The following is a 26,672-nucleotide window of genomic DNA, read 5'->3' as shown; positions in this document are numbered from 1 at the left end:
GGTTTTGTTTTGTTTTGAGATGAGGTCTGGGTCTGGCACCCAGGCTGGAGCGCAGTGGCACAATCTCAGCTAACTGCAACCTCCACCTCCTGGGTTCAAGCGATTCTCCTCCCTCAGCCTCCTAAATAGTTGGGATTACAGGCATGCACCACCACACTCGGCTAATTTTTGTGTTTTCAGTGGAGACGGGGTTTCATCATGTTGGCCAGGCTGGTCTCCAACTTCTGACCTCAGGTAATCCACCTGCGTTGGCCTCCCAAAGTGCTGGGATTACAGGCGTGAGCCACCATGCCTGGCCAAGGTCAGCTCTTTAACATCAAAGCTGGACTCCAACCCAGGTGTCTCTTCCACCAGGTATCTGAAGAACTTCTCACCCACTCTGAGATGGACAGGCCATTAGGGAGAGTTAGGCTGGGTTAGGGGGATGTGGATGAGGGAGAGGCTCACCCAAGAAGTGGAGGGATGAGACATAGGAGTCCTGACTGCTGCCCCCGACTCCTATGAAATAAAGAGATGAGCTCAGCTTGTCACTGGAAAATCTCTGTGGAGTATTCCTTGTGCCTGAAGTTCTATGATGATGGCAGTGGACAGATGAAAAGTACTATCTCTTAAAGAGATTAAGTATGTTTGAACACAACTTCATTTGTTGTTGAAAATACATTTCATTTCCCCTCCCTTCATTCCCCCACCAAATGCATTTCACTGCTTTGGAGTACTTGGAAAAACCAGTTTAAAAACCTTGAGGCTGGGTACAGTGGTTCATGCCTGTAATCCCAGCACTTTGGGAGGCCAAGGTGGGCGGAATCACCTGAGGTCAGGAATCTGAGAACAGCCTGGCCAACATGGTGAAACCCTGTCTCTTCTAAAAATACAAAAATTAGCCGGGTGTGGTGGCAGGCCCCTGTAATCCCAGCAACTTTACTCGGGAGGCTGAGGCAGGGGAACCACTTGAACCCAGGTCACAGAGGCTGCAGTGACCTGATATCGTGCCACTGCCCTCCAGCCTGGGCGATAGAGCGAGACTCCATCTCAGAATAAATACATACATACATACTTACATACGTACACACATACAAACCTTGCTGGATGCACAGTACACTTTGTTCCTTCCCTCTACAGCATTTCTCCATGACCTGAAACAAAAAGAAGGGAACTTCTGTTTAATGAGCACCTATGACCTGCAAGGCATTTTATATCTTACCTCATTCATTCCCCACAACAACACTTGTCAGGCATCACGCCTATCTTACAGGCAAGAAAACCAAGGCACAGAGAGGTGGAGGAACTTAATGTCAGATGTGAACCAGGCCATACGATGCACAGGGCATGCTCTTCCCATGCCAGGCTGCCACCCCAGTGATTCTCAGCTTCATTATGAGCACAGAGTTTATTTCAGCCATTATTGGCCAAAGGAATTGCTCTGTGAGGGATGCCCATGGTTGGAGCCTTCATTTATGGTCCCTGGCCACTGACTCTTCTCCTACAGCTGTAGCTGTTGAGCACAGTGGTTGATAACGTGTCAAGAAGGAAGCCTGGGATGAAGACTTCTTCCCCACACTGCAGGTCCTAGCTCCAGGCTGTCAGGCAGGGGCAGTGATTTCAGAATGTGACGGATTCAGAATTTGGTGGGTCCAGAGGATCCTGCCAAAGGGTTAGCCAGCTGGAATCAGAGGGGTAACTTGTCAGGGAGCGGGGGGGTAGGTAGCTGCTGAAGTTGCTGCTAAGAGTGATCCCAAAGTTCTGACATATCTGTCTCATCCATCCATCCATTCATCCATTCACTCACCACTTCAACCATCCATCCACTCATCCATCCATCCATCCACTCATCCATCCCTCCACTCATCCATCCAACCACTCATCCATCCATCCATCCATCCATCCATCCATCCACTCACCTATCTATGTGGCCCTTGAACACACAATCAGAACATAAAGGTGGAAGAACGGATTTTCTTCTTTGCTGTGACACTTCTGGTTTTTCCTGATCAGTGATGGGGACCTGCAGACTGGGAGTGCTTCAGCTCTGGTTCACTCTGATCTTGGGCAAGTCACCTCTCCACTCTGAGAGGTTGGGAAGGTGGAAGAGACCATATAGCTGTCTTGTGAAGATCGCCTCTCCTATTTCATTGATAGGTGACTGAGCCTGGGAGTAGGAAGGTGACTTGCCAAGGTCAGGTAAGGAATTAGTGGTAGATTTGGTACTGGATCCCAGGATCCTGCTGCTCATTTGTAAAGTGAGAATGGGAATCCCGGCTCTCCTCACTTCCCAGGATTGTAGAGAGGACCCCATGAGATAAGTGGTGGGAAAGCATTTTGACAGGTGAGGTCACGAGGCCAAAAGGTGCCAAATGTGCACCTAGGGCTCTGGCTGCTAGACTAGGGCAGATCCCACAGAGACCAAAAAGGGTCAGCAGAGGCTTGTGCTTAAATGCTCAGCTAGGACCTGCTGCAAGGCACAATGCCTGGGTGCTGGGATTGGGGAGGGAGGCAAAGTCATTTAATTGATTTATTTTTATTAATTTATTTATTTTTTGAGACAGAGTCTTGCTCTGTAGTCCTGGCTAGAGTGCAGTGGCACTATCTCGGCTCACTGCAACCTCTGCCTCCTGGATTCAAGCGATTCTCCTGCCTCTGCCTCCTGAGTAGCTGGGATTGTAGGCAGGCACCACCACACTCGGCTAATTTTTGTAGAGATGGGGTTTCACTATTTTGGCCAGGCTGGTCTTAAACTCCTGACCTCTAGTGATCTGCTCTCCCCGACCTACCAAAGAGCTGGGATTACAGGTGTGAGCCACCGCGCCCATCAATTTTATTTATTTATTTATTTATTTATTTATTTATTTATCTGAGACAAAGTACTTCCTGTCGCCCAGGCTGGAAGTGCAGTGGCACGATCTTGGCTCACTGCAACCTCCGCCTCCCGGGTTAGACTGATTCTCGTGCCTCAGCCTCCCTAGTGGCTGGCATTACAGGTGGGCGCTACCACGCCTGACTAATTTTTTTATTTTTAGTATAAACAGGGTTTCATTATGCTGACCAGGTTGGTCTCGAAAACTCCTGACCTCAAGTGATCCGCCCGCCTTAGCCTCACAAAGTGCAGGGATTACAGGCATGAGCCATGGCACCCGGTCTAGCCATTTTTCTCTAGAATTCCAGGAACAGGCTGAGTGGGGATGGGGGTGGTTCCAAGGCTACTGAAGAGAATAGCCAAAGGTTGTATAGGTAAATCCTACCTGCCAATGCCCTAGACTCAAATGCATCAGGCTCACCCCAGGAAGGGCAGCTAGGGCTGCCTTGTTCTAGAGACGATATGAAGGGCAAGGAAAAAGGCTTCTGAACCCAGGTGGAAGCCTAAATGCTAAGGGATGTTCTGGATCCTCATCATCAGATAATCCAGAGAGAAGTGAACTGATGGCCCCTCAAACCAGTGAGTCATCGGAATAAAGGAATGTGCTGTTCATCACAGCAACTAAAAGTCTGCAGGAGAGACAATGCTCTTGAGGGTAAGGGTAGTGATGGGAGGAGGGTCAGTCATTTTCATGCCAGTTAAGAAATATTTATCAGGCACTATATTAGGTGTTGGAGATACTGAAATGTACAAGACAGTCACGGCCCCTTTTCTCAGAGCTCAAAGTCTAGTGGGGGAAACAGACATTAAATAGGCAATTACAGGCAGACAGAGCTTAAAAAGAGGATAACAGTGGCTACCTTAAAAAGATGTTGTGAAATTTAATGAGATAATCCAGGTAAAGAGTTTTATCAGGGCTTGGCACAGAGTAAGCCCTCTAAAAATGATAACTATTTTTCTTGCTTTGGATAGGGAAGTTAAAATGAAGGGCTCTGTGGAAATGAAGATCTATTCCAGGTCGGAGGCTAGGGAGTCCCAAGACCGCCTGAAGAAATCACAAGAGATCTGAAGAACTTTTAGCTTGAGGGAGAGGGAGGGGAGAAAAAAATAGCAACTCGGTAGCAGTTCAGTTTCACCACTTTACAGCCTATGAAGTCTTTGGCTTCCCTCATCTGGTTCGATCTTCAAACCTAACCAGACCGGCATCTAGAGTTAATATTTCCATTTTACACGAGAGGAAAGTGAGACCCAGTGGGAAAAATGGCTTGTTCAGAGTCATAAGCAAAGTCCGGAAGCAAGTCTTTGTGGTCCATTATGTGTGGGAAAAGTGAACAAACACCGCCGGGCGTTACCGAAATACTAGGTTATAAACGTGGAACAAAGTCTAAGAGTTAACGAGAGCGAGGCATCACTTATAAGGGTGGGCCAGGTAGGTTTCCCGGGGGAGCTGGCATTGGAATAGGCTTCTTCGCCTCCTCGGTGTCAAGACCCCACAGGAGAGTGGCGGATTCGTTCAGGAAGCAGCCGCCCCGCGAAGCCTCGGGCAAGGGTCTTCCGGAAAGAGACCAGTCTTGATCCTGGAGCCTCAATCCCCGCCAGCCTAGCACTTTGGTTTCCATAGCAATTGTCTCGTCGCAGAAAGGAATCGCCTGTGCCGGGTCTTCAGAGAAATCCAGGCCTCAGCTCCACGCCCCTGAGCAGCCCCACCCTGGCTCAACCCGTTACCCGCCCCTCCAGCAAGCCGGGGTCACTGCCGTCCCCGCGTCGAAGCGGAAAGTGTCTGCTCAGCTCACCTCACCCCACTTCTTCCAGACCCGTCGGTGTTCACAGCAACGCGCCGGGTCTCACCGTGGCGGACGCCGAGGGACAATATTACCGCGTCCGTGGCCTCCGGGCTCTGCGCTCATGTCCAACAGCCCCCATCCCCCTCCCCACAGCCAATATGTGTCTCCCAGGCAACGCGCCGCGCTCGGTTCAGGGCTCCGCCCAGGGACTCACTCCTCGTCAGCACGCGCCCACCTAGTTGGGCTGGCAACCAGCCTCCAGTTTCCAACTCTTTCTTCAATAGGGAAGCCGCAATGACACAGCCGACTAGGCCCTTGGTCACCAGTGACCTGGGATCCTCCACGATCTACGGGACCGCCGCCCAGGCGACCACCAGTTCCGGCGCCACCTCGGGTTCGAACTATCAGCGCGATAGACTCGGCCGCCGCCCAGAAATCGGCGTAGGGGGTCAGCCGCAGATCTGCTTCCCGCGGCCGAGGTCCGCGCAGCAGCCGGTGCTGTTCAGGTGTGGCCCGCCTGCCCAGAGCGTTCGTCAGACCCTCGGACCCGCGAGGGAACCCTAACTCTGAGACTCGCGCTCTCCTCAGCCTGACCCCGGCCCTTTTTCACACCCCATCATAGTCGATTTCTCGTAGCCCCATGCCCCAGCTCCTTCCCAGTCTAGCTCTTCGGATCCCCTGGAGCCCGAACTCCCTCGCCCCGGAATCCCGGGAGAACCTGGAATCCCCATCTCCAGTCGACATTTTCTCAGAATTGGTCCCGGCCCGTCAGTCCCCCAGGCATGACATCGTGTGGCCGCAGCGCCCTAGGGGGTGAGCCCTGACTCTTAGAGCCTGGCGAGGCCCAGGTCCTCCCAAGTTCGAATCTGTCTCATATGCCCCTTCTCAGCCTCTCTGTTCCCCAGTGGTCCTGGAAAAAACCCCAGTTCCCTCTGCCTGGCCCGGATCCTCACAAACCCCAATTACCCGCGCTCCTTTCCATTCCACAAACCTCCCTCACTGCATCCTTCAGGCTCCTGTCCATGGAGAACTTGAGATGGAAAGCAATTTGGTTCAAAATGACCTTTATTACTTGAAAGGGAATATTTCCAGTCGTTGCCACCCTCTTCCCCTTCTAGTATTGGTAAATTTGGTGCATCCACTGCGTGGGTGAAGAGTTTTATGTGTCCTTAAATGTTTTAGGGATTTTTTTTTTAAACAACAACAACAAAAAACCAGGATTTGGGGGACTTTTATGTTTGAGCGTCTTGATCTCTAAACCAGCCTTTTCCATCACCTCATACCCTCTTCAACAGGGAAGCCGCAATGACACAGCCGCAATGGCACATCCTCATACCTAGGATGTGCATAGAGGTCAGAAAATGTAAATGGGAGACTGGGAAATTGGATTGTTCATATTAGTTTGTAAATCTAAAAACATACACGACACTCCAGTTCCAAATAGGCTGAAAATGAATTGCGATTCTCCTGCCTCAGCCTCCTGAGTAGCTGGGATTACAGGCGTGTGCCACCATGTAATTTTTGTATTATTAGTACAATTTTTGTACTAATAATTTGGCTAATTTTTGTATTATTAGTAGAGACGGGGTTTCACCATGTTGGCCAGCCTGGTCTGGAAGTCCTGACCTCAGGTGATCTGCCTGCCTCTGCCTCCCAAAGTGCTGGGATTACAGGTGTGAGCCACTGCACCTGGCATCAGTTAGAAAAAAATGCTAGTCCTTCAAAATGTTTTACCCTTCCACAATTGTCTTTTTTGTCCTAATTATAAAAGTAGCATACACTTATGGATAAATAAGGCCAGGTGCAGCGGCTCATGCCTGTAATCCCACCACTTTGGGAGGCTGAGGAGGGTGGATCGCCTGAGCTCAGGAGTTCGAGACCAGCCAGGTCTACATGGTGAAACCCTGTCTCTACCAAAAATGCAAAAAATTAGCCGAGCGTGGTGGCTGGCCTGTGGTCCCAGTTACTCGGGATCCTGAGGTGGGAGGATTGCTTGAGCCTGGGAGGCAGAGGTTGCAGTGAGTGGAGATTGTGCCACTGCACTCCAACCTGGACAACAGAGTGAGATCCCATCTCAAAGAAATAAAAATAAAATAAAATAAGAAAAATAAGACAGACTAGCAGCATGATTGGTTAGGGACAATCACTGTTAGCATTTTGGTGCATTTTGTTCAGGCTTCATTCATATATAATATATATATGACAACATACTTACACTTTAAAAACAATACATCACAAAAAGTTCAGTTTCTAGTAACCTGCTTTCTTCTCCCATCTAATACACCACCCGTGTCTATGTTTCATATACAATTACATGTATTTTATTTTATGACATACCAAAATTTATTCAATATTGTACATTTTGTTTCCACATTTTAGAAAGAAAATATGAACGATTTTTTTTTTTTTTTTTTTTTTTTTGAGACAGAGTCTCACTCTTTCGCCCAGGCTGGAGCACAATGGTACAATAGTTCACTGCAACCTCCGCCTCCTGGGTTCATGTGATTCTCCTGCCCCAGCCTCCCGAGTAGCTGGGATTGCAGGCGCTCATCACCACGCCCAGCTAATTTTTGTATTTTTAGCAGAGACGGGGTTTTACCATGTTTGCCAGGCTGTTCTGGAACTCCTGACTTCCAAGTGATTCGCCTGCTTCAGCCTCCCAAAGTGCTGGGACTACAGGCATGAGCCAACATGCCCGGTCCTGAACAAATATTTTTAAATGGACAAAACCATTTAAAGGTATATGTTCATAAGACTACTTCGTGGTGTAACCAAATTATCAAAAAGTGAAAACTCAGTGCCTGGAAGTGTATCCACTTTTCACCATTTTCTCATTTTGACCAAATTGTTGTATTTTCATCTGGAGTACTTGGCTCCATTCTACCCCACCCCACCCCATCTTTCACCTCTCACCTTTCAGAGTCTCCTAAAACCCCGAGTCATCCCATACCTCCCTCACTTTTCTAAACTCCCCAAACTTTCTTCCAGAATTTCCCTGTTAACCAGCGTAACACCTGTCCAAGCTTTTCATTTTCATTTCTCCCTGCTCTGTTTTATACTCCCCCAAACCCCCACCTCCCAGATCCCCTTGGGGCATATGCTCTAGAGCAAGTGCCCCCCAAGCTAAACACCTCTCAGATTCATCCTTCTGAATCCTACCCTACAACTTTACTCCTCTCCTCTAAGACTCCTCTCACCATTTCATCCTTAAGAAGGATCATCAAGATGACTGCTTTTGGCTGGGTGGTCGTGGTGGCACTTGCCTGTAATCCCAGCACTTTGGGAGGCTGAGGTGGGTGTATCTCTTGAGGTCAGGAGCTCAAACCCAGCCTGTCCAACATGGTGAAACCCCGTCTCTACTAAAAATACAAAAATTAGCCAGGCATGGTGGCGAGTGCCTGTAGTCCCAGCTACTCAGGAGGCCGAGGCAGGAGAATTGCTTGAACTGGAGGTGGAGTTTGCAGTAAGCCAAGATTGCACCACCACACTCCAGCCTGGGAGACAGAGTGAAACTCCATCTCAAAAAAACAAAAAACACAAAAAGGATGACTGCTTCTGAGGATGGTTCTGAGTTCCTGATAATTCTTCTCTTGTGGACTGCACTGGGCCATTTTACATCTTCAGAATGGCTTTTCATGGTATCCATGAAATACTCCTTTAGCATAACTTTTCCACAACAAGAAACTGTGGTTACTCCCCTGTTCTTTTGAAAATTATGGCAGAGCTGCACTTGTCCTAAGAAACCTGGAGAAGCCTCAGCCACTCCCTCAGGACCCCATCAAATGTGCTCTGACCCAGGCCCCAGCCGTCTGTAACCTGTGCCACCTTTCCCTCCCTGCTCCAGCTTAATGAATTCCAGTGAAGCAGCAATGAAAAAAACTTTACCCAAGAGCCATTTATCTCGGGTGATTATTCATGATAACCGCATCGCACAACGCATGTATGAGATGGAGGTAAAGTAGCCACAAGCTTTTGCATTAGAGGGTGTTAGTAGCTTGACCCATATTCATTTCATTCTCCCTATATGCTGGGGGATCATAGAGGTGATAGGGAGTCATCAAGGTGCTCTAAGGTAGGCCCCATTTTACAGAGGAGGCAATTGATACTCGGGGTTACTAACCTGCGCAAGGTGTCACACCTGTTCCTGGGCTAAGGGAGCCAGAGAGAAAGACTCCATGTCTCTTCGGTCTTTTTTTTCTGAAAGCATATTATCTCTCTATTTAGGGAATCCATGAATGGATTCTTATTTTCTCCCATACAAAGTCTTGGGTCCTAGGCCACAGGCAGTGGCTCATACCTCTAATCCCAGCACTTTGGGAGGCTGAGGCAGGAGGATCACTTGAGGTCAGGAGTTCGAGACCAGCCTGGCCAACATGGTGAAATCCTGTCTCTACTAAAAATACAAAAAGTAGCCAGGTGTGTGGCAACAGAGCAAGGCTCCATCTCAAAAAACAAACAAACAAACAAAAAAACAGAAAACCAAAGTCTTGGGTCCTAGAGTTTGAATGGGCCTCAACACCATCTTGTCAATTTTTTCCTTTGGGGATTATCCCCGTTTTCCAGATGAGAACTGAGGCTCTTCTCCCACTTTTTGCTATGGACAGGTAGAGTTTGACCTGCTTACTCGAAATCCTCAGTGCTGTCACCCCACTGTTCCCATAGACCCTGACTGATGAATTCATTAAGCCTATCCTTAGGGCCTGCTTGGGACAGGTGCTGTGTTGGGCACTAGGAAAGACAAGTGAACAAGATGGACTCCAGGAACACACTCATTCTTTCAAGCAGAGCAGGGTGCCCAGGGTTGAGCTGCTGCCACCTTCTTTTCTTTTTTGAGACAGTGTTTCACTCTTGTTACCCAGGCTGGAGTGCAGTGGTGCTATCTCAACTCATTGCAACCTCTACCTCCCGGGTTAAGCAATTCTCCTGCCTCACCGTCCCAAGTAGCTGGAATTACAGGCATGCACCACTACGCCCGGCTAATTTTTGTTTTATTAGTAGTGGGGGGGGTTTCACCATGTTGGCCAGGCTGGTCTCGAACTCCTGACCTCAGGTGATCCACCCACCTCAGACTGCCAAAGTGCTGGGATTACAGGAGTGAGCCACCACGCCCAGCCTCTGCCCGCTTCTTGACTCTTTTGAGCTTCCCTCTGTGTTCCAGGGTCAAGTCTGGATGGGCCATGGGATTCTAACATTAAAAACAATTAGAGATCCTTAAGAGATGGTGCCAGATCCTCTTGAAGGTCACAAACACCAAAAGAAGAGTAGGAACCTGGGCATTTCTCTTTCTGCTACACTTCCATGGGTGTGGTGCAGTGGAAATAGATGGGCAAGCCAGCTTTGTGTGACCCTGGGTGAATCACACTTCCTCCAGACTCTGCTTTCTCATTTGTAAAATAGGATCTATTAAGATCCTCTCAGTTGCAGGTAATATAAACTGAACTTGAACTAGTTCAAGCAAAATAGAGAAGTTGGGTTTACATAATCAAGGATGGATAGGGCAGAGTCGCCAATGTTTTTGGGGAAAGTAGCCAGGGGCTGTACTATCACCAGGTATGTCTTCCATTCTCTCTCATCGTCTTTGTATCCTTCTCTTTTTTTTCTTTCCTTTTTCTTTTTTACTTCTTTTCTTTTTCTTTTTCTTTTTTTTTTTTTTGAGACAGGGTCTCACTCTTTTGCTCAGGCTGGAGGGCAGTGGCACGATCACAGCTCACTGTAGCCTCAACCTCCTGGGTTCAAGCAATCCTCCCACCTCAGCCTCCCACGTTGCTAGGATTACAGGCACGTGCCATCATGCCCAGCTAATGCTTGCACTTTTAATAGAAACAGGGTTTCACCATATTGCCCAGGCTGGCCTCAAATTCCTGGGCTCAAGTGATCTGCCCATCTCTGCTTCCCAAAGTGCTGTCATTATAGGCATGCTCCACCGTGCCCAGCCCTTTGTGGCTTTCTGAACACTGGTATCCTTATCAGACTGGCTGAATCTGGGGAGAAAAGCCACAGGAAACCCTGGCCTGTAGACCACAAGGAGTGCTTCCACTGCTGTTCCAGTTAGACAAATCCTGGAGCAGGAATCCAGTTGGCCCCACTTGGTTCATGGGCCCATCCCTGTTGCAATCATTGTGGTCAGGTGGTGTGGAGTATTTTGAGAGGCCTATGATAAGCTGGGGGCCAACTCAGTGAGTGGGGAATGTTGTACACCTTAGGTGAGGCGAGGAACTCTGCAATTCTCTTAATTGGAAGCTCCTGGGTTGGCTTTATGTATAGCTGAGGGCTGTGCCAACTTTCAGCTGCCCAGAAGCTTCCTTTTTTTTTTTTTTTTCATTTTTATTTATTTATGTTTTTGAGACAGTTTCACTCTTGTTGCTCAGGCTGGAGTGCAGTGGTTCCATCTCAGTCTACTGCAACCTCCACCTTCCAGTTTCAAGCGATTCTCCTGCCTCAGCCTCCCAAGTAGTTGGAATTGCAGCCACCACACCTAGCTAATTTTTGTATTTTTAGTAGAGACAGGGTTTCACCATGTTGGCCAGGCTGATCTCGAACTCCTGACATCATGATCCACCCGCCTCGGCCTCCCCAAAGTGCTGAGATTACAGGCATGAGCCACCGCGCCCAGGCCTTTTTTTTTTTTCTTGAGATGGAGTCTCCCTCTGTCACCCAGGCTGGAGCATGGTGGCACCATCTTGGCTCACTGCAACCTCCACCTCCCAGGTTCAAGCGATTGTCCCGCCTAAGCCTCCCAAGTAGCTGGGACTACAGGATGTGCCAGCACAGCTGGCTAATTTTTGTATTTTTAGTAGAGACAGGATTTCACCATGTTTGCCAGGCTGGTCTCGAACTCCTGACCTTAGGTCATCTGCCCGCCTCAGCCTCCCAGAGTTCTGGGATTACAGGCATGAGCCACTGCACCTGGTCTCAGAAACTTCCTTTTAAAGCTATATGGAGCACTTATATGTTTTAGGTAACCTGACACCTATTATGTATTATTACTCCCATTTAATCGTTCAAAAACTGAGACTCAGATGGAGGAACTTCACTAAGATCACACAGTGAGTCACTACAGAGTTGCAAACCCCAGTCTGACTAACCATCATGCAGGATATTCTCCCTAAGGACAGACACTGGCTTCTCCAGTTTATAGACCTAGTGACTAGCAGAGAGGCCAGCTTGTAGGAACTCAGAGGATTTGAAGGCCTCTGTGACAATGTGGCAGTGTTTCCGTCTCTCTAAAAGTGTGATCACATTAGGGGAAGAGGTGTCTTTGGCTAGCCATGGATTTCAAGGAGGACAGCTAGGTTCTAGCATCCTAGGCATCCCCTGAGTATGCTCTGAGAACAGTGAATGGTGGCTGCTATTCCTTCATCTATGGCTGCAGTCCTCAAGAGGTTTTGCCCCTCAGGGAATATTGGCAATGTCTGGAGACATTTTGATTATTACATTTTTCATATTAACGATGATAGTGGTGCTACTATCATTTAGTAGGTAGAGGCCAGGGATGCTGCTGAATATCCCGCAGTGTATGAGACAGCCCTCCACCACACACTGCCTAGCTCAAAATGTCAGTAGCGTCAAGGTTGAGAAACCCTGATTGGTAAGAGTCATGCTCAAGGTAAAATCACTAGTTGAGAGAGGCCAAAAAGCCTACTGTCATGGGGTGGACTAGAAAATGGTGGTAAGCCAGGGCGGTGGCTCATGCACTTTGGAAGGCCGAGGTGGGCGGATCACCTGAGGTTGGGAGTTCAAGACCAGCCTGACCGACATGGAGAAACCCCTCTCTACTAAAAATAGAAAACTAGCCAGGTGCGGTGGCACATGCCTGTAATCCCAGCTACTTGGGAGGCTGAGGCAGGAGAATTTCTTGAACCCGAGAGGCCAAGGTGGTGATGAGCCAAGATCACATAATTGCACTCCAGCCTGGGCAACAAGAGTGAAACTCCCTCTCAAAAAAAAAAGAGAAAGAAAAAGAAAAGAAAATGGTGGTAATAAGGTTGGGCGCAGTGGCTCACACCTGTAAGCCCAGCACTTTGGGAGGCTGAGGCAGGTGCCTCACTTGAGGTCAGGAGTTTGAGACCAGCCTGGCCAACATGGTGAAACCCTATCTCTACTAAAAATACAAAAATTAACCTGGTGTGGTGGCTTGAGCCTGTAATCTCAGATACTTGGAAGGCTGAGGCACAAGAATCACTTGAACCCAAGATGTGGAGTTTGCAGTTAACCAAGATTGTGCCACTGCACTCTCTCTAGCCTGGGCAATAGAGTGAGACCCTGTCTCAAAAAAAAGAAAAAGAAAAAAAGAAAATGGTGGTAATAGCAGCCACTTGGTAATGGCTGGATCAGAATAATCTCAGGTGCATGACAAAAGTGGAGATTGCTGGCCCCCATCCAAACCCTATTAAGCAAGAATCCTTGGGGCCTACGTTTGTATCAAGCAACTGAAACACTTCTGATGTTCAGCCAGGTTTGGAGAACACAGACTTGAACTATGTCATTTAGTACCCACCCTCCGTCTTTAATTCCTCATGTCAAGTAATCATGTCAATATTGACTGGACTTTATGAAGAAGTCCTTTGCTTAACCTTGTACTAGGTCTTCAGATAATGTTAGTGCTTACCAGAATCCCCTGGAGGGCTTGTTAAAAACGTACATTCCCAGGATCACCACCCACCACATTGTTTCTACATGCCCCAAACCTCACCATCCTTCAAAACCTAGCCTCAGTTTATGTGCTAACTTCTCTGGGTAGCTTTTCTTTTCTTTTCCAAGACAGAGTCTCGCTCTGTCACCCAGGCTGGAGTGCAGTGGCACAATCTTGGCTCAATGCAATCTCTGCCTCCTGGGTTCAAGCGATTCTTGTGCCTTAGCCCCCTGAGTAGCTGGGATTACAGGCGTATGCCACCACACCCAGCTAGGCTTTTTTTGTATTTTGAGTAGAGATGGGGTTTCCCCATGTTGGCCAGGCTGATCTCAAACTCCTGGCCTCAAGTGAGCCACCTGCCTCAGCCCCTCAAAGTGCTGGGATTACAGACGTGAGCCCCAGCACCCAGCCAAGTGAAACTTGTTGTGATATCTCCCTTCCTTGAACTCTGTGCTTCTTTTGGAAGTGGATCACTTTCTCTCTTAGAAATATTTGGGCATGTGGGCCGGGCATGGTGGCTCACGCCTGTAATCTCAGCACTTTGGGAGGCCGAAGCAGGCGGATCACGAGGTCAGGAGATCGAGACCATCCTGGCTAACACGGTGAAACCCCGTCTCTACTAAAAATACAAAAAATTAGCCGGGTGTGGTGGCGGGCGCATGTAGTCCCAGCTACTCGGGGGGCTGAGGCAGGAGAATGGGGTGAACCCAGGAGGCGGAGCTTGCAGTGAGCTGAGATAGCACCACTGCACTCCAGCCTGGGTGACGGTGCGAGACTCCATCTCAAAAAAAAAAAAAAAAGAAATATTTGAGCATGTGTCTTACCTCCTGACTACATTGGAGTTACTGTGAAGACCTGTGGCAGTTTTTCTTAGTATCCTCTCCTGTAGCTAGCTCATTGGAGTAAATGAATAAGACATAGGATGTTGGCTTCCCACACCTTACCATCTTTTGGGGGACAGGACAGAAGTTATACAATAGAAGAAATAAGTAGAATTCAGTGTGAGACGGAGTCTCACTCTGTTGTCCAGGCTATAGTGCTCTGGTGCGGTCTCGGCTTACTGCAGCCTCCACCTCCTGGTTCAAGCAACTCTCCTGCCTCAGCCTCCTGAGTAGCTGGGATTACAGGTGCCTACCACCATGCTTGGCTAATCTTTGTATTTTCAGTGGAGACAGGGTTTCACCATGTTGGCCAGGCTGCTCTCAAACTCCTGACTTCAAGTGATCCACCCTCCTTGGCCTCCCAGAGTGTTGGGATTACAGGCGTGAGCCACTGTGCCAGGCCTTGGAGTTATCTAGCTTAATGCACGCTTTTTACAAATAGAGAAATAGGCTCCCTGTGAGTGAAAGTATATGGAATGTACATAGGGTCCAGCTGACACTTTTCCCACTCCCATATCAGTAGCACAGATGCCTGCCCTGCTGTGAAGTAATCCTAATCTCACCTCTTTAGGATCTTGATCCTAACCTCACCTCTGTTTTTTGTAAGGTGAGCGCTTTAGAGAAGACCAAGAAAAAGATCAGCCACTACTATGAACACCTGAAAAAAAAGTTCATGACAGAGCAGCTCAGAAAACTGGGGCGATGGAGAGAGGAATCCGTGAACATCGACCAGTACTTAACCTTCGGGGTACCACGACCAGTTTAAACTCCAGTCTCCCAAGAAAGGCCAACCACCCTAGTTCTGGCAAAGGGATCTGCCCCAGGGTCACGATGACACCAGTGTGACCCAAGAAGAACTAGTAACTACAACCTACACAACTGTAGAACAATAAACAGAAACCAGCAGACAGCGGAGCATAACAAATCCTCAGCAATCCTCATATTCCTTGCCCATGCATCCCCTCTATTCTGGTGAAGGAGGTCCTGATAGTCTCATAGATGCTCAACTCAAAAATGTGGGATCAAGCTAGCTTCCATGCTTAAGGCAAAGATTGACCTCTCGGTGCCCACTTGTCTGAGGTGACATGCCAAGCCAAGTGTGCTGGGACAGTGGTACCTTAAATGGAAGGCCTCAGTAATGCCACTGCCTGGCATTCCAGTGGTAAGGAGGTCAGGGGGAGGCATCAGAAGGACCTGGCTTAAGTGCTATCTCTACCACCAGTCAGCCTTGTTACCTTGTCACCTCCTTGGACCTCCATATCCTTATCTGAAAGAATGTGGTAGTAGTAAGGGAACCTACCTCCAAGGTCTAGCATGAGGATGTAAAGTGCTGAGCCCAGGGCTCATCATTTCCAGTGGTTCTCACCATGATGGCTCCAGTAGCCTTCCAGTGGTCCCCACTCCCTGTTCTGCCTGTTCTCCAGACTACACCCGGATAGTCCCCACACTGTAGCTTTATTTGTGAAGATCCTTCATCTGGAATGCCCCTTTAGCTCTCTCTTCATCCTTCAAGGCTTATCTGTATGTCATTTCCTACATGGCATTTTTTCTTTTCTTTTTTTTTTTGAGATGGAGTCTCACTCTATTGCCTAGGCTGGAGTGCAGTGGCGCAATCGCGGCTCACTGCAACCTCCGCCTTCCAGGTTCGAGTGATTTTCCTGCCTCAGCTTCCTGAGTAGCTAGGATTAAAGGCATGCGCCTCCACACCTGGCTAACTTTTGTATTTTTAGTAGAGAAGGGTTTTCGCCATGTTGGCCAGGTTGGTCTCGAACTCCTGATCTCAGGTGATCCTCCCTTCTTGACCTTCCAAAGTGCTGGTATTACAGGCATGAGCCACCGTGCATGGCCACCAAAGTCATTTAATTCCTGGAGACCCCTAGCAGGAACACTTTCCAGCCCAGCCCTTTGTTAAGTCAGAAGTGTTACTCTGCCTATTAGAATTCTGGGCCTGGTCCAGCTGCTGACTTTGAAAGTCTGCAGACCTATCAGGGCCGAGGGGACAGAGCCAGGGGCAGGCCTTGGACTGGGACCTCCTGTCTCCCTCAGTAATCTTTCTCTGCGTTTCAGCTCTCCCACTTGCTCTTCAGGAATGGTGGGGCTGGTGGGTGGTTTCTGCACTTCCTTCCATTTCTTAGATCCTGAGATGTGGCACAGAGCTTTGCACACATAATGCTTCATGAATGTCTGCTGAGTGGAAGGAAACAAATCCTGCTCTGAGCAAAGCAAGAAAGTCCAGGCTTATCCAAAATGATCGCTCAGGGAGAGTTTAACTTGACTAATCACTTTACAAAGTGATTCCCAGTGGTATTCCTTATCCAGTCTGCTCATCCAGGAGCATTTTCAAAGCTTCTGTCACCAAGCCACTGTCATTCAAGTTGGGTCTCCCAGCTAATGGAAGTACCCCTATACAGGAGCTTTGCGTGATGGTCTAAGTTTGGCCAGGTGCAGTGGTTCATGCCTGTAATCCAAGCACTTTGGGAGGTCCAGGTGGGAGGATCACTTGAGGCCAGGAGTTTGGGACCAACCTGGGCAACGTAGTGAGACCCTGTCTCTACAAAAAAAATAAAATAAAATGAAAAATCAGCCTGGTGTGGTGGCGTGTGCCTGTACTCCCAGCTACAGGGGAAGCTGAAGTGGGAGGATTGCTTGAGCCCAGGAGGTCAAAGCTGCAGTGAGCCAAGATCGCACCACTGCACTTCAACCTGGGTGAGAGAGCGGAAACCCTATCTCAAAAAACAAACAAAAAAAACTCCCTATGGTTAAAAAACACTCACCTTCCACATCATCCAACACACGTTTATTTATTAATAGCTCCTTATACATACCAGGCACTCTTGTAGGTGTTGGAAATCATTAATGAACAAAACGGACTCAAATCCTCTGCTTTCATGAAGGCACGATCCTCAGCTCACTGCAACCTCCGCCTCCTGGGTTCAAGTGATTCTCCTGCCTCAGCCTCCCAATAGCTGGGATTCCAGGTACCCATCATCATGCACAGCTTTTTTTTTGTTTTTTGTATTTGTGTAGAGACACGGTTTCACCATGTTGGCCAGGCCGGTCTTGAACTCCTGACCTCAGGTGACCTGCCTGCCTCAGCTTCCCAAAGTACTGGGATTACAGGTGTGAACAACTGCACCCAGCCAAAGCTTATATTTGAATAGTCTCGGGGTGGTGGAGAGGGGAGTAGGAAGAACAGGAATCAGATGAAACAGGAATCAGCTGCTGGAGTCTGGTGCCTCTGGCTGAAGGCAGGATGCCTCCTTTGGGCTTTACGGGGAGAATCTGGTTTGCACAGTATTTTCTCTGTGCAATCCTTTGGCGTCTGGAAATGCTGTTCACAAGCCTGGAAGGCTGTGTGTGTCCCTCCCTGCTTCAGTGAGGTTTCCTTTATCTGATGTGCACGATCTTTGCAGTCAAATGGCTCTGATTTGGAATCTTGGCTCTGCCTTGCAGAAGAATGTCGTTTTGCCCCTTAGAGCTTCACCTTCCTCATCTGGAAACTGGGAGTAATTGTAGTACCTATCTTATAGGCTTGTTCTGAGAACCCAGTTAGCTTGACAAGAACCTAGCCCAAGGCCTAGCATCTTGTAGGTGAATGGGAAGGGGGTTTTGTTGGGAATTGTAATCGTTGCGTTGTACCTGGAGTTGACACATACACTTCAAGAGGCAGCCTGGTGCGGGGGAGTGAGCCTTGGAATAAGAATCTAGAGGTGGGAGTTCAGCTTGTATGACTCCTCAATTTCCTCTGAGACCCTGAGCAACATACATTCCCTTTCCGAGCATTGATCTGCTCTCTTCCCTCATATTCAGTTAATCCCCTAGGAGGAGGAAATTGGGTTGAGATAGATCCATATCCTCCATGGGGCCTTGGAGCATCCCAAGCCAGCATGTGCCTATTGGGAACCTGGTCAGGAGCAATGGTTGGTCACTGGGGTTCCAACCAAGCCCTGCACAGTTACTTCTGGGGGGCTGAGTGCACTCGTTCCATAAGAATGAAGTGGTCACCAGGAAGAATTCTTCCTTAGCTTTGTCATATTAGACGGCTGGGAGGGCCTGATTCCCTGGAACCTGCCTTTTCAACCTGATTTCCCACACTTCTTCCCATGAGCCAAATCCCATGAATTCTCTCACTTCTCCAAACAGGCCCCTTGATTTTCCACCTTGGAACTCACTTTCTTCCTCCCTCCCTCCCTTCCTTCCTTTCTTCCTTTTGTTCTTCCTTTCTTCCATTTTTTCTTCCCTCCTTTCTTTCCCCCCACCCCTCCCTCCTCCTCTCCCCTCCTCACTTCCTCCCACCCTCCCTCCTCCTCTCTCCTCCTCACTTCCCCCCACCCTTCCCTCCCCTCCTCTCCTCTTCCTCTCATTGCCCAGGCTGGAGTACAGTGGCATGATCATAGCTCACCGCAGTCTTGAAGTCTTGGCCTCAAGTGATCCTCCCACCTCAGCCTCTTGAGTAACTAGGACTATAGGCATGTGCCACCATGCCCCACTAATATTTTTTACTTCTTGTAGAGACAGGGGTCTCACTGTGTTGCCCAGGCTGGTCTTGAACTCCTGGCCTCAAGTGATCCTCCTGCCTGGGCCTCCCAAAGTGCTGGGAATACAGGTGTGAGCCACTATGCCTGGCCCACCTCAGAACTTTTGATTCTACTATTCACCCTGAAAGGAATATAGATTCCCCCTCATTTCTACCTGAGGAAATTCAGCTCAGACCTTTCAGGGCCTGCCCTGACATGAGCTCTGCCTTCCAAGACTAGACTCTGTCCATCTCCCATCAGACTAGGAGTTTCTACCAGGCAGGGGCTGGACACGTCAGGAAAACAGAGGCTTGGATGGATAACCCTTTCTTTGTAAAAATTGCATTATGCAGAACCAGCCATATTCTCTGGAGCTCTCAGGTAATTTCCATGGTGGTCCCCCCAACCCCTCATTGCTTTAGAGATTCTGCATACTTCACTAAGGAATCATTGACTCCTCTGAAAGGTTTTCAGATAAAACCTGTCACTATCACTCTAAGCAGAGGTCGCTAATTAATAGTCCTCCTGGGACCAATAGTGGGGCATTGATTTGATCAAACACTTTGCTTCTCATGGTATTGAATTTAAGGACTTTGGGTGTGGTATGGAAGCTGCAGTTAGCTGTAGCTCCCACCACTGCCATCTCCCTAAACCCAAGGGCACTTAATCTCCCTGGCCCCTGAAGGTATGTGAGTTTGTGATCACTCCAAAGTGTTAGAACAGCAGTTCCTTTAAAATAACTAACAGATTTTAAAAACTTTAAAATCGTAATACAAGCACTATATATAAAATTCCATTTAAAGTGTATTCAATAAAGGAAATTTCCCCTCCTCCTCTCCAGGGCCACAGCAATAACCATTTCTCTGTATCCTTCCAGAAATGTTCTAAGAGCGTAGGCCCTTAAGATGCCCTTTATGGGCTTCATAAATTATGTGCAAAACTTTATTTTTATGTATTTATTTATTTAAGATAGAGTTTCACTCTTGTCACTCAAAAAAAAAAATTAGCCAAGTGTGGTGGCACATGCTTGTAGTCCCAGCTACTTGGGAGGCTGAGGTGGCAGCCGTTGACTGCACCACTGCACTCCAGTCTAGGTAACGGAGTGAGGTCCTATCTAAAAAAAAAAAAAAAAAAAAACAGAAACAGAAAAAAAGAAGCCACCAGCCTGGCACTGCCCAGCTCAGTCAACAAAACATCCTTTTTTTTTTTTTTTCTTCAGGAAAAGTCATTACAAATGTTTGGCCAAGGGCAGGTCTAGCATGTCTCCCAGAAATGGGCCTGCCTTAGTATCCCTTATATACCCAGGAACTAGCTAAAAAAAGCTTGAAGGAAATCTGGTCTCAGTATAAACATGATGATGGATTTCATAGTGCAACAGTTGGGAGCCCGTAGTCAATTTTGCTTTCTGTAATTAGAGGTCTGTGGGGTGCATTCCTATGCACAGACGGCATTGTGATTCCCATTTTACAGAGTAGGCAGAATTTCAGAAAAATTCCAGGGTCTGCCTAAAGTCAAAGCCAAGTGGTGGAGCTGGGCGTGGGGCTCATGCCTGTAATCCCAGCACTTTGGGAGGCCGAGGCGAGTGGATCACTTGAGGTCGGGAGTTCGAGACCAGCCTGACCAACATGGAGAAACCCCGTCTCTAGTAAAAAATATAAAATTAGCCAGGAATGGTGGCGCATGCCTCTAATCCCAGCTACTCGGGAGGCTGAGGCAGGAGAATCACTTGAACCTGGGAGGCGGAGGTTGCAGTGAGCCGAGATAGCGCCATTGCACTCCAGCCTGGGCAACAAGAGTGAAACTCTGTCTAAAAAAAAAAAAAGGCCAAGTGGTGGATGAGTCAGGATGAGAATCCACACCTCTCAATATTCATCCCAAGCTCCTTCCTAGGTGATACTGGGCCACAATTCAGAGGTGGAGGGTAATGGATTCCTACGATTTTTTTTTTCCTATTTCTATTTATTCATTGAGGCACCACTGCACTGCGTCCTTGGCAACTGTTGCCCAGGATGCAGTGCAGTGGTGCCATTGTAGCTTACTGCAGCTTCAACCTCCTTGGGCTCAAGTGATCGTCCCACCTCAGTCTCCCAAGTAGCTGGGACTACAGGTGTGCACCACCACTCTGGGCTATTTTTTTTTTTAACTTTTTGTGGAGAAGGAGTCTCCCTATGTTGCCCAGGTGAAGGGGGCCAGCCCCTCCACACCTGTAGGTATTTCTCATCAGGTGGAACGAGAGACTGAGAAAAGAAATAAGACATAGAGACAAAGTATAGAGAAAGAACAGTGGCCTAGGGGACCGGTGCTCATCATCCAGAGGGCCCACACCAGCACTGGTCTCTGAGTTCCCTCAGTATTTATTGATTACTATTTTCACTATCTTGGCAAGGGGAATGCGGCAGGAGAACAGGGTGATAGTGGGGAGAAGGTCAGCAGGAAAACATATGAGCAAAGGAATCTGTGTCACAAATAAGTTGAAGGGAAGGTATTATGCCTGGATGTGCACCTAGGCCAGATTTATGCTTCTCTCCACCCAAACATCTCAGTGTAGCAAAGAGTAACAGAGCAGCATTGCCGCCAGCGTATCTCGCCTCCAGCCACAGGGCGGTTTTCTCCTATCTCAGAATAGAACGAATGTACAATCGGATTTTACACCGAGACATTCCGTTCCCAGGGACATGCAGGAGACAGAGGCCTTCCTCTTACACTAATCCTTCTCAGCACAGACTCTACGGGTGTCGGGCTGGGGGACGGTCAGGTCTTTCCCTTCCCATGAGGCCATATCTCAGGCTGTCTCAGCGGGGGAAAATCTTGGACAATACCCAGGATTTCTTGGGCAGAGGTCCCTGCAGCTTTCCGCAGTGCATTGTGCCCCTGGTTAATCGAGACTGGAGAATGGTGATGACTTTTACCAAGCAAACTGCCTGTAAACATATTGTTAACAAGGCACATCCTGCACAGCCCTAGATCCCTTAAACCTTGATTGCATACAGCATATGTTTCTATGAGCACAGGGTTGGGGCTAAAGTTACAGATTAACAGCATCTCAAGGCAAAACAATGTTCTTAGTACAGATCAAAATGGAGTTTCTTACGTCTTCCTTTTCTACATAGACACAGTAACAGTCTGATCTCTCTTTCTTTTCCCTACACCCAGGATGGTCTCAAATTCCTGGGCTCAAGTGATCCTCCCACCTCAGCCACCCAAAGTGCTGGGATTACAGAAATGAGCCACTGCACTTGGCCTCTAAGGGCATTTGGATTTAGCATTCCAGGATAGGAAAGCAGGGCTGCGTGCTTCAAGGTCAAGAGTTACCTGCCCCTGGGATTTGTAACGAGATCACCATTTCAACAGAGGTCATTCTGAGAAATCCTCAGGGCCAACGGCAGGTCCCTGTTTATCTGACAGATATTATAAACTCTCCAGAAACTTCTCAAACCAAATTTAATTGACTTTGGAAAGAAAGTGATTCCTCACTTTTGGAGTGGAAAAGTTAAAGGTTCATGAAATCAAACAGAGGCCTAGAATCCCTGTTCCAAGCCAGGCTATTAGGCAATGGGGCCATTTCATTCTCCCCTACTATAGGACTGCATTCAAACCTCAACATGACCTTCTTCCTGGGTTGTCTGAGTAAAAGGCTGCTCTACTCTGAGTCCAAAAGAACAGAGTGAACTATTTAGGAAAAGGATGTGGACCCTCTCAAAAGCCCTCAACCTTAACTTCTTAGGTTAAGAAGGATGTGAAATCCTGGTCACACCATGTCCAATTCTGAATATTTAAAAAGAGATTTAGGCCAGGCGCGGTGGCTCAAGCCTGTAATCCCAGCACTTTGAGAGGCTGAGGTGGGCGGATCACGAGGTCAGGAGATCGAGACCATCCTGGCTAACACGGTGAAACCCCGTCTCTACTAAAAATACAAAAAATGAGCTGGGCATGGTGGCGGGCGCCTGTAGTCCCAGCTACTCAGGAGGCTGAGGCATGAGAATGGCGTGAATCCAGGAGGCAGAGCTTGCAGTGAGCAGAGATTGCGCCACTGCACTCCAGCCTGGGGGACAGAGCCAGACTCCGTCTCAAAAAAAAAAAAAAGAAAAAAAAAAAGATTTAAAAAGGAGCAAGGAGCAATGGCTGCCCAGTGGCTCAGACCTGTAATCCCAGCACATTCAGAGGCCGAGGCAGAAGGATCACTTGAGCCCAGGAGTTCGAGACGAGTCTGGCCAACATACCAAAACCCCATCTCTATTTTGTATAAAAATCTAAAAAACAAAAGTAATTAAAACTTTGAAAAGAAGGAATGAAAATTATGTTTTCTCAACTATGAAAAAAATGCTCAGGCGGAAGGAAATATATCACAGTACTAAGATGTTGACTAGCTTAGGAGGATGGGGATATTGTGGTTGGACTATATTTGTTTTCCGTTTTCTACAAATCAGCATGTAAAATAAATTTCTGACCAGGCGTGGTGGGTCACGCCTATAATCCCAGCGCTTTGGGAGGCCAAGGCAGGCAGAGCACTTGAGCCCACGAATTTGAGACCAGTCTGGGCAACATGGTGAGACCCTGTCTCTACAAAAAATGTAAAAAGATATAAAAGATAATAATTAGCTGAGCATGGTGGCCAGTGCCTTTAAGTTCCAGCTACTCAGGAGGCTGAGGTGGGAAGATCACTTGAGCCTGAGAGGTTGAGGCTGCGGTGGGCGGTGATCACACTACAGGACTCTAGCCAGGACAAGAGAGTGAGACCATCTCTAAATAAATAAATAAATAAATAAATAACTTTCAGCCAGGCACGGTGACTCATGCCTGTAATCCTAGCACTTTGGGAGGCAGAGGCAGGCGGATCACCTGATGTCAGGACTTCAAGACCAGCCTGGCTAACATGGTGAAACCCCGTCTCTACTAAAAATACAAAATTAGCCAGGCATGGTGTCATGTGCCTGTAATCCCAGACACACGGGAGGCTGAGGTGGGAGAATCGCTTGAACCCAGGAGGCAGAGGTTGCAGTAAGCCAAGATTGTGCCATTGCACTCCAGCCTGGGCAAAAAGAGAGAAACTCCATCTCAAAAAAATAAATGAATGAATAAATAAATAAATAAATAAATAAACTTCTTGGGGTTCCAGTTCTAAGTAAGATAGAGTAAGCATAGTCTGTTTCTCCCACTGGCTGAAACTAAAAGCCCTGGACAGGATGCATGAAGCAGCCATCTGAGGACTCTGAAATATTAACAAGGCTGGTGTGGTTGCTCATGCCTATAATCCCAGCACTTCGGGAGGCTGAAGCGGGAGGATCACCTGAGGTCAGAGGTTTGAGACCAGCCTGGGGAACAAAGTGAGACTCTGTCTCTAGAAAAAAATAATGTTTTTTGGTCAGGCGCAGTGGCTCACACCTGAAATCCCAGCACTTTGGGAGGCCGAGTCAGGCAGATCAGGAGGTCAGGAGATTGAGACCATCCTGGCCAACACAGTGAAACTCCGTCTCTACTAAAAATACAAAAATTAGCTGGGCTTGGAGGCACGTGCCTGTAATCCCAGCTACTCGGGAGGCTGAAGCAGGAGAATCGCTTGAATCAGGGAGTTGGAGGTTGCAGTGAGCCGAGCGCTGCTCCAGCCTGGCGACGGAGTGAGACTCTGTCTCAAGAAAAAAAAAAAAAAGAAAAAATAATTTTTTTTGGTAGCAGCAGTATCAGTAGCAGCCAGAAAAGCACCTAAAACTCTGACAGAGCAGAATCCTTTTATCTGACCAAAGGATCTGCGTTCTGAAAAGTGGAAGAGGAAATCTCGATTGCCTTTTTTCTCTCTTCATCCTGTCACTTGGCCCGAGTACACCTGGCCATGAGGCCACGTAACACTGCAGGGAGACTAAAGGCTCCAATTTGTAGCTAGAGGACCACGAAAATGTCTATCAAGAATACTTCTATTTTTGTGCACAAAATTAGTCCTATCTAAATAGTAGGCCTTAAAATCGATTTTTAAAAAAATACTTGAGAATTTTGAAGGTGTTCGTGCATTTTACTGCTATATGTATACGTCGATCAGAAGTGATACCTGTGCAGACTCTGCCCTGAAAAGAATCAGTTCCATTACTTTACTTTTGTAGTTCAGACTTGGGAACTGCTGATATACCCTATGGGGCAAGACAGGTGCAGTTTTGAAAACCGACTCCCCTGCTGTCTAATACCTGCATCTGAGGGCAACACGGTGAGCGGGACATCTTTGGTTTCAATTTTTACAGAAGGCTCCAGTAGGGACTGCATTTTAATAGGCACTGGTGTCAGGGGGACCTTGGTCAATCTTATCAGCTCTGAAGGCGGAGCTCCCTGAAACTGGATCCGGGCCCCAGGGGAAACAGTGTGGAGAGTCCAGAGGGATCCTGAGGTCTTGCTGGTGCGGCCCAAAGGCACCCGACGTTGGGGCCAAGATGACTTCCGCTCTGCCACGAACCAGGCCATTGGACGCGGGCTCCGCGCCGAGCCTGCAGTCCTAGAAGAGTCTCTCGGGTTCCTCCGTTTTGATCACACCTTCTCGGATGGCCGCCGGGCTTTTGCCTTCCCCGCCTTGCATCGCGTCCCTCATGGCCTCTTCCGCCTCCAGCTTGCCCGTCTCGTTCCCTCGGAAGTAGTCGAGGGCCGGCCCGAGGCCTTACAACTTGACCGCCCTGGAGGCTCTAGGACCGGTCTCCATGGCCCCCCGAAGCCCCACCGACGGGTCCAGGCAAGGCCCAAGTCCTGCTTCTTGGCCTTGACGTGCAGCGCCCGGGGCTGCAATGGGTGTAACTCGGGCGTACAGGGGGCGCCCTCGGAAGAGGCCGGCGGCGGCAGGAGCCGCAGGTCGGGCCTGAATCGCAGCTGGGAGAGGAAGCGGCGCCCTTGCCCGGAGCGTGGGGCTGTGGTAGCAGCAACACCTGCTCCGGCTTCACCTCCAGCAGGCGCTGCGCCGCACACGGCACCAAAGCCTTCCTACACCAGGAGGCCACGGTCGCAATGGTGGCCGCGCACAGCGTGGGCGGCGACGGAGGGGTCTCCACGGCTGCTGCCCAAAAGGTGCCCTCGACAGGCAGCAGGGAGGGAGCGGGACTCAAAGGGTGCGGCTGAGGCGGCGGCTCCGGCCTAGCTCTCTCCATGGGGGTTGGGGAACGCCCCGGCCCGGATTGTGAGCTCAGCCGTTTGTTGGCGACCTTCCCCCTCCCCCTTTCGGTTAAGACCCTTGCAAGGCCTTTGCTACCCAGAACCCTACGTGGTTCAAAAGGCAGCTCTATGTCTCGGCCTTACCCAATCACAAGTGACGGATACCCCCATCCGATCAATCACAGGCGGGTTTTGTGGCTCTTGCCGGCCCATACTCTCGCCTTGTGCTGAGTCCTCAAATGACCCGTGATGGCGGGAGCCTCAGGACGCGTTGCCAGTTTTCACTCTGACTCTCCCTCTCTCGTGGAGTTCTCTCCCGGCCATTGTCTTTAGTCATCCTTTCCCCGCCCGGAGCTGCGACAATGGCGTTGCCCAAGAAACGTTGTGCTTCCAGGCCGCTGACCTCCAGAGAATAAAGTCTTGGGTCTCAAGACGCGCACTGCCTTGTTCGCGGGCTTTGTGCGGCCTGAGTAATCTATGGGCCCTGAGCATCACCAGGGCTTTTGAATCTTTGCCAAGGAAGAATGGGGGAAGTTTTGCAACTTACCAATAACCCATTAACTGATCTTGCTGGGAAGAGTCTTTGACTTTGTGCGGGTTCTTGTGCTAGTTAAGCTTTCAATTAATCGCCAGGCCCTGTGGCCCTACTTCCAAAATATTTGAATATTGAATATTGAATTCCCAAATTTATCCACTCCTTTGGGTCTCTACTGCCATTACCCTGTTCCAGGCTCCCACCATCATTCACCTGGATACTGCCGAAGCCCTGTAAATAAATCTCCCTGTTTGTCAGCCTTGCCCCACTACACTCCAGCTATCTTTTGAAAATACAAATCTAAGGTTGTCACACTTTTCCTAAAGCTTTCCATGGCTGCCCACTGATATGTG

The 26,672-nt window shown here is 48.7% G+C and overlaps 2 protein-coding genes and 1 pseudogene across 2 annotated transcripts in view; 1 reads left to right on the top strand and 2 right to left on the bottom strand.

Annotated features, from left to right (window-relative positions):
* Positions 1-4,795, bottom strand: part of SOX30 (SRY-box transcription factor 30) — a 66,622-nt gene extending 61,827 nt beyond the window's left edge. Inside the window, exons 1-2 of the mRNA XM_030825878.1 lie at positions 4,645-4,795; positions 1,079-1,133 (exon numbers count right to left, since the gene is read on the bottom strand). Coding sequence (XP_030681738.1) covers positions 1,079-1,130 — 52 coding nt within the window. The 5' untranslated portion in view covers positions 1,131-1,133; positions 4,645-4,795. The remainder of the gene's footprint in view (positions 1-1,078; positions 1,134-4,644) is intronic.
* Positions 4,796-4,853: 58 nt separating this feature from the next.
* Positions 4,854-15,073, top strand: C2H5orf52 (chromosome 2 C5orf52 homolog). Its single transcript, XM_003268583.3, has 3 exons — positions 4,854-5,141; positions 8,480-8,588; positions 14,756-15,073. The coding sequence occupies exons 1-3, from the start codon at positions 4,930-4,932 to the stop codon at positions 14,912-14,914; spliced, it is 480 nt and encodes a 159-aa protein (XP_003268631.2). The 5' UTR covers positions 4,854-4,929; the 3' UTR covers positions 14,915-15,073.
* A 9,685-nt stretch (positions 15,074-24,758) lies between these two features.
* LOC100602533 lies at positions 24,759-25,780 on the bottom strand (annotated as a pseudogene).
* Positions 25,781-26,672: the final 892 nt, after the last annotated feature.

This window comes from Nomascus leucogenys, chromosome 2 (assembly GCF_006542625.1).
Source record: "Nomascus leucogenys isolate Asia chromosome 2, Asia_NLE_v1, whole genome shotgun sequence".
Lineage (NCBI taxonomy): Eukaryota > Metazoa > Chordata > Mammalia > Primates > Hylobatidae > Nomascus > Nomascus leucogenys.
The sequence above is the reverse complement of the archived record's forward strand: the minus strand, read 5'-3'. Positions and strand labels throughout refer to the sequence as shown.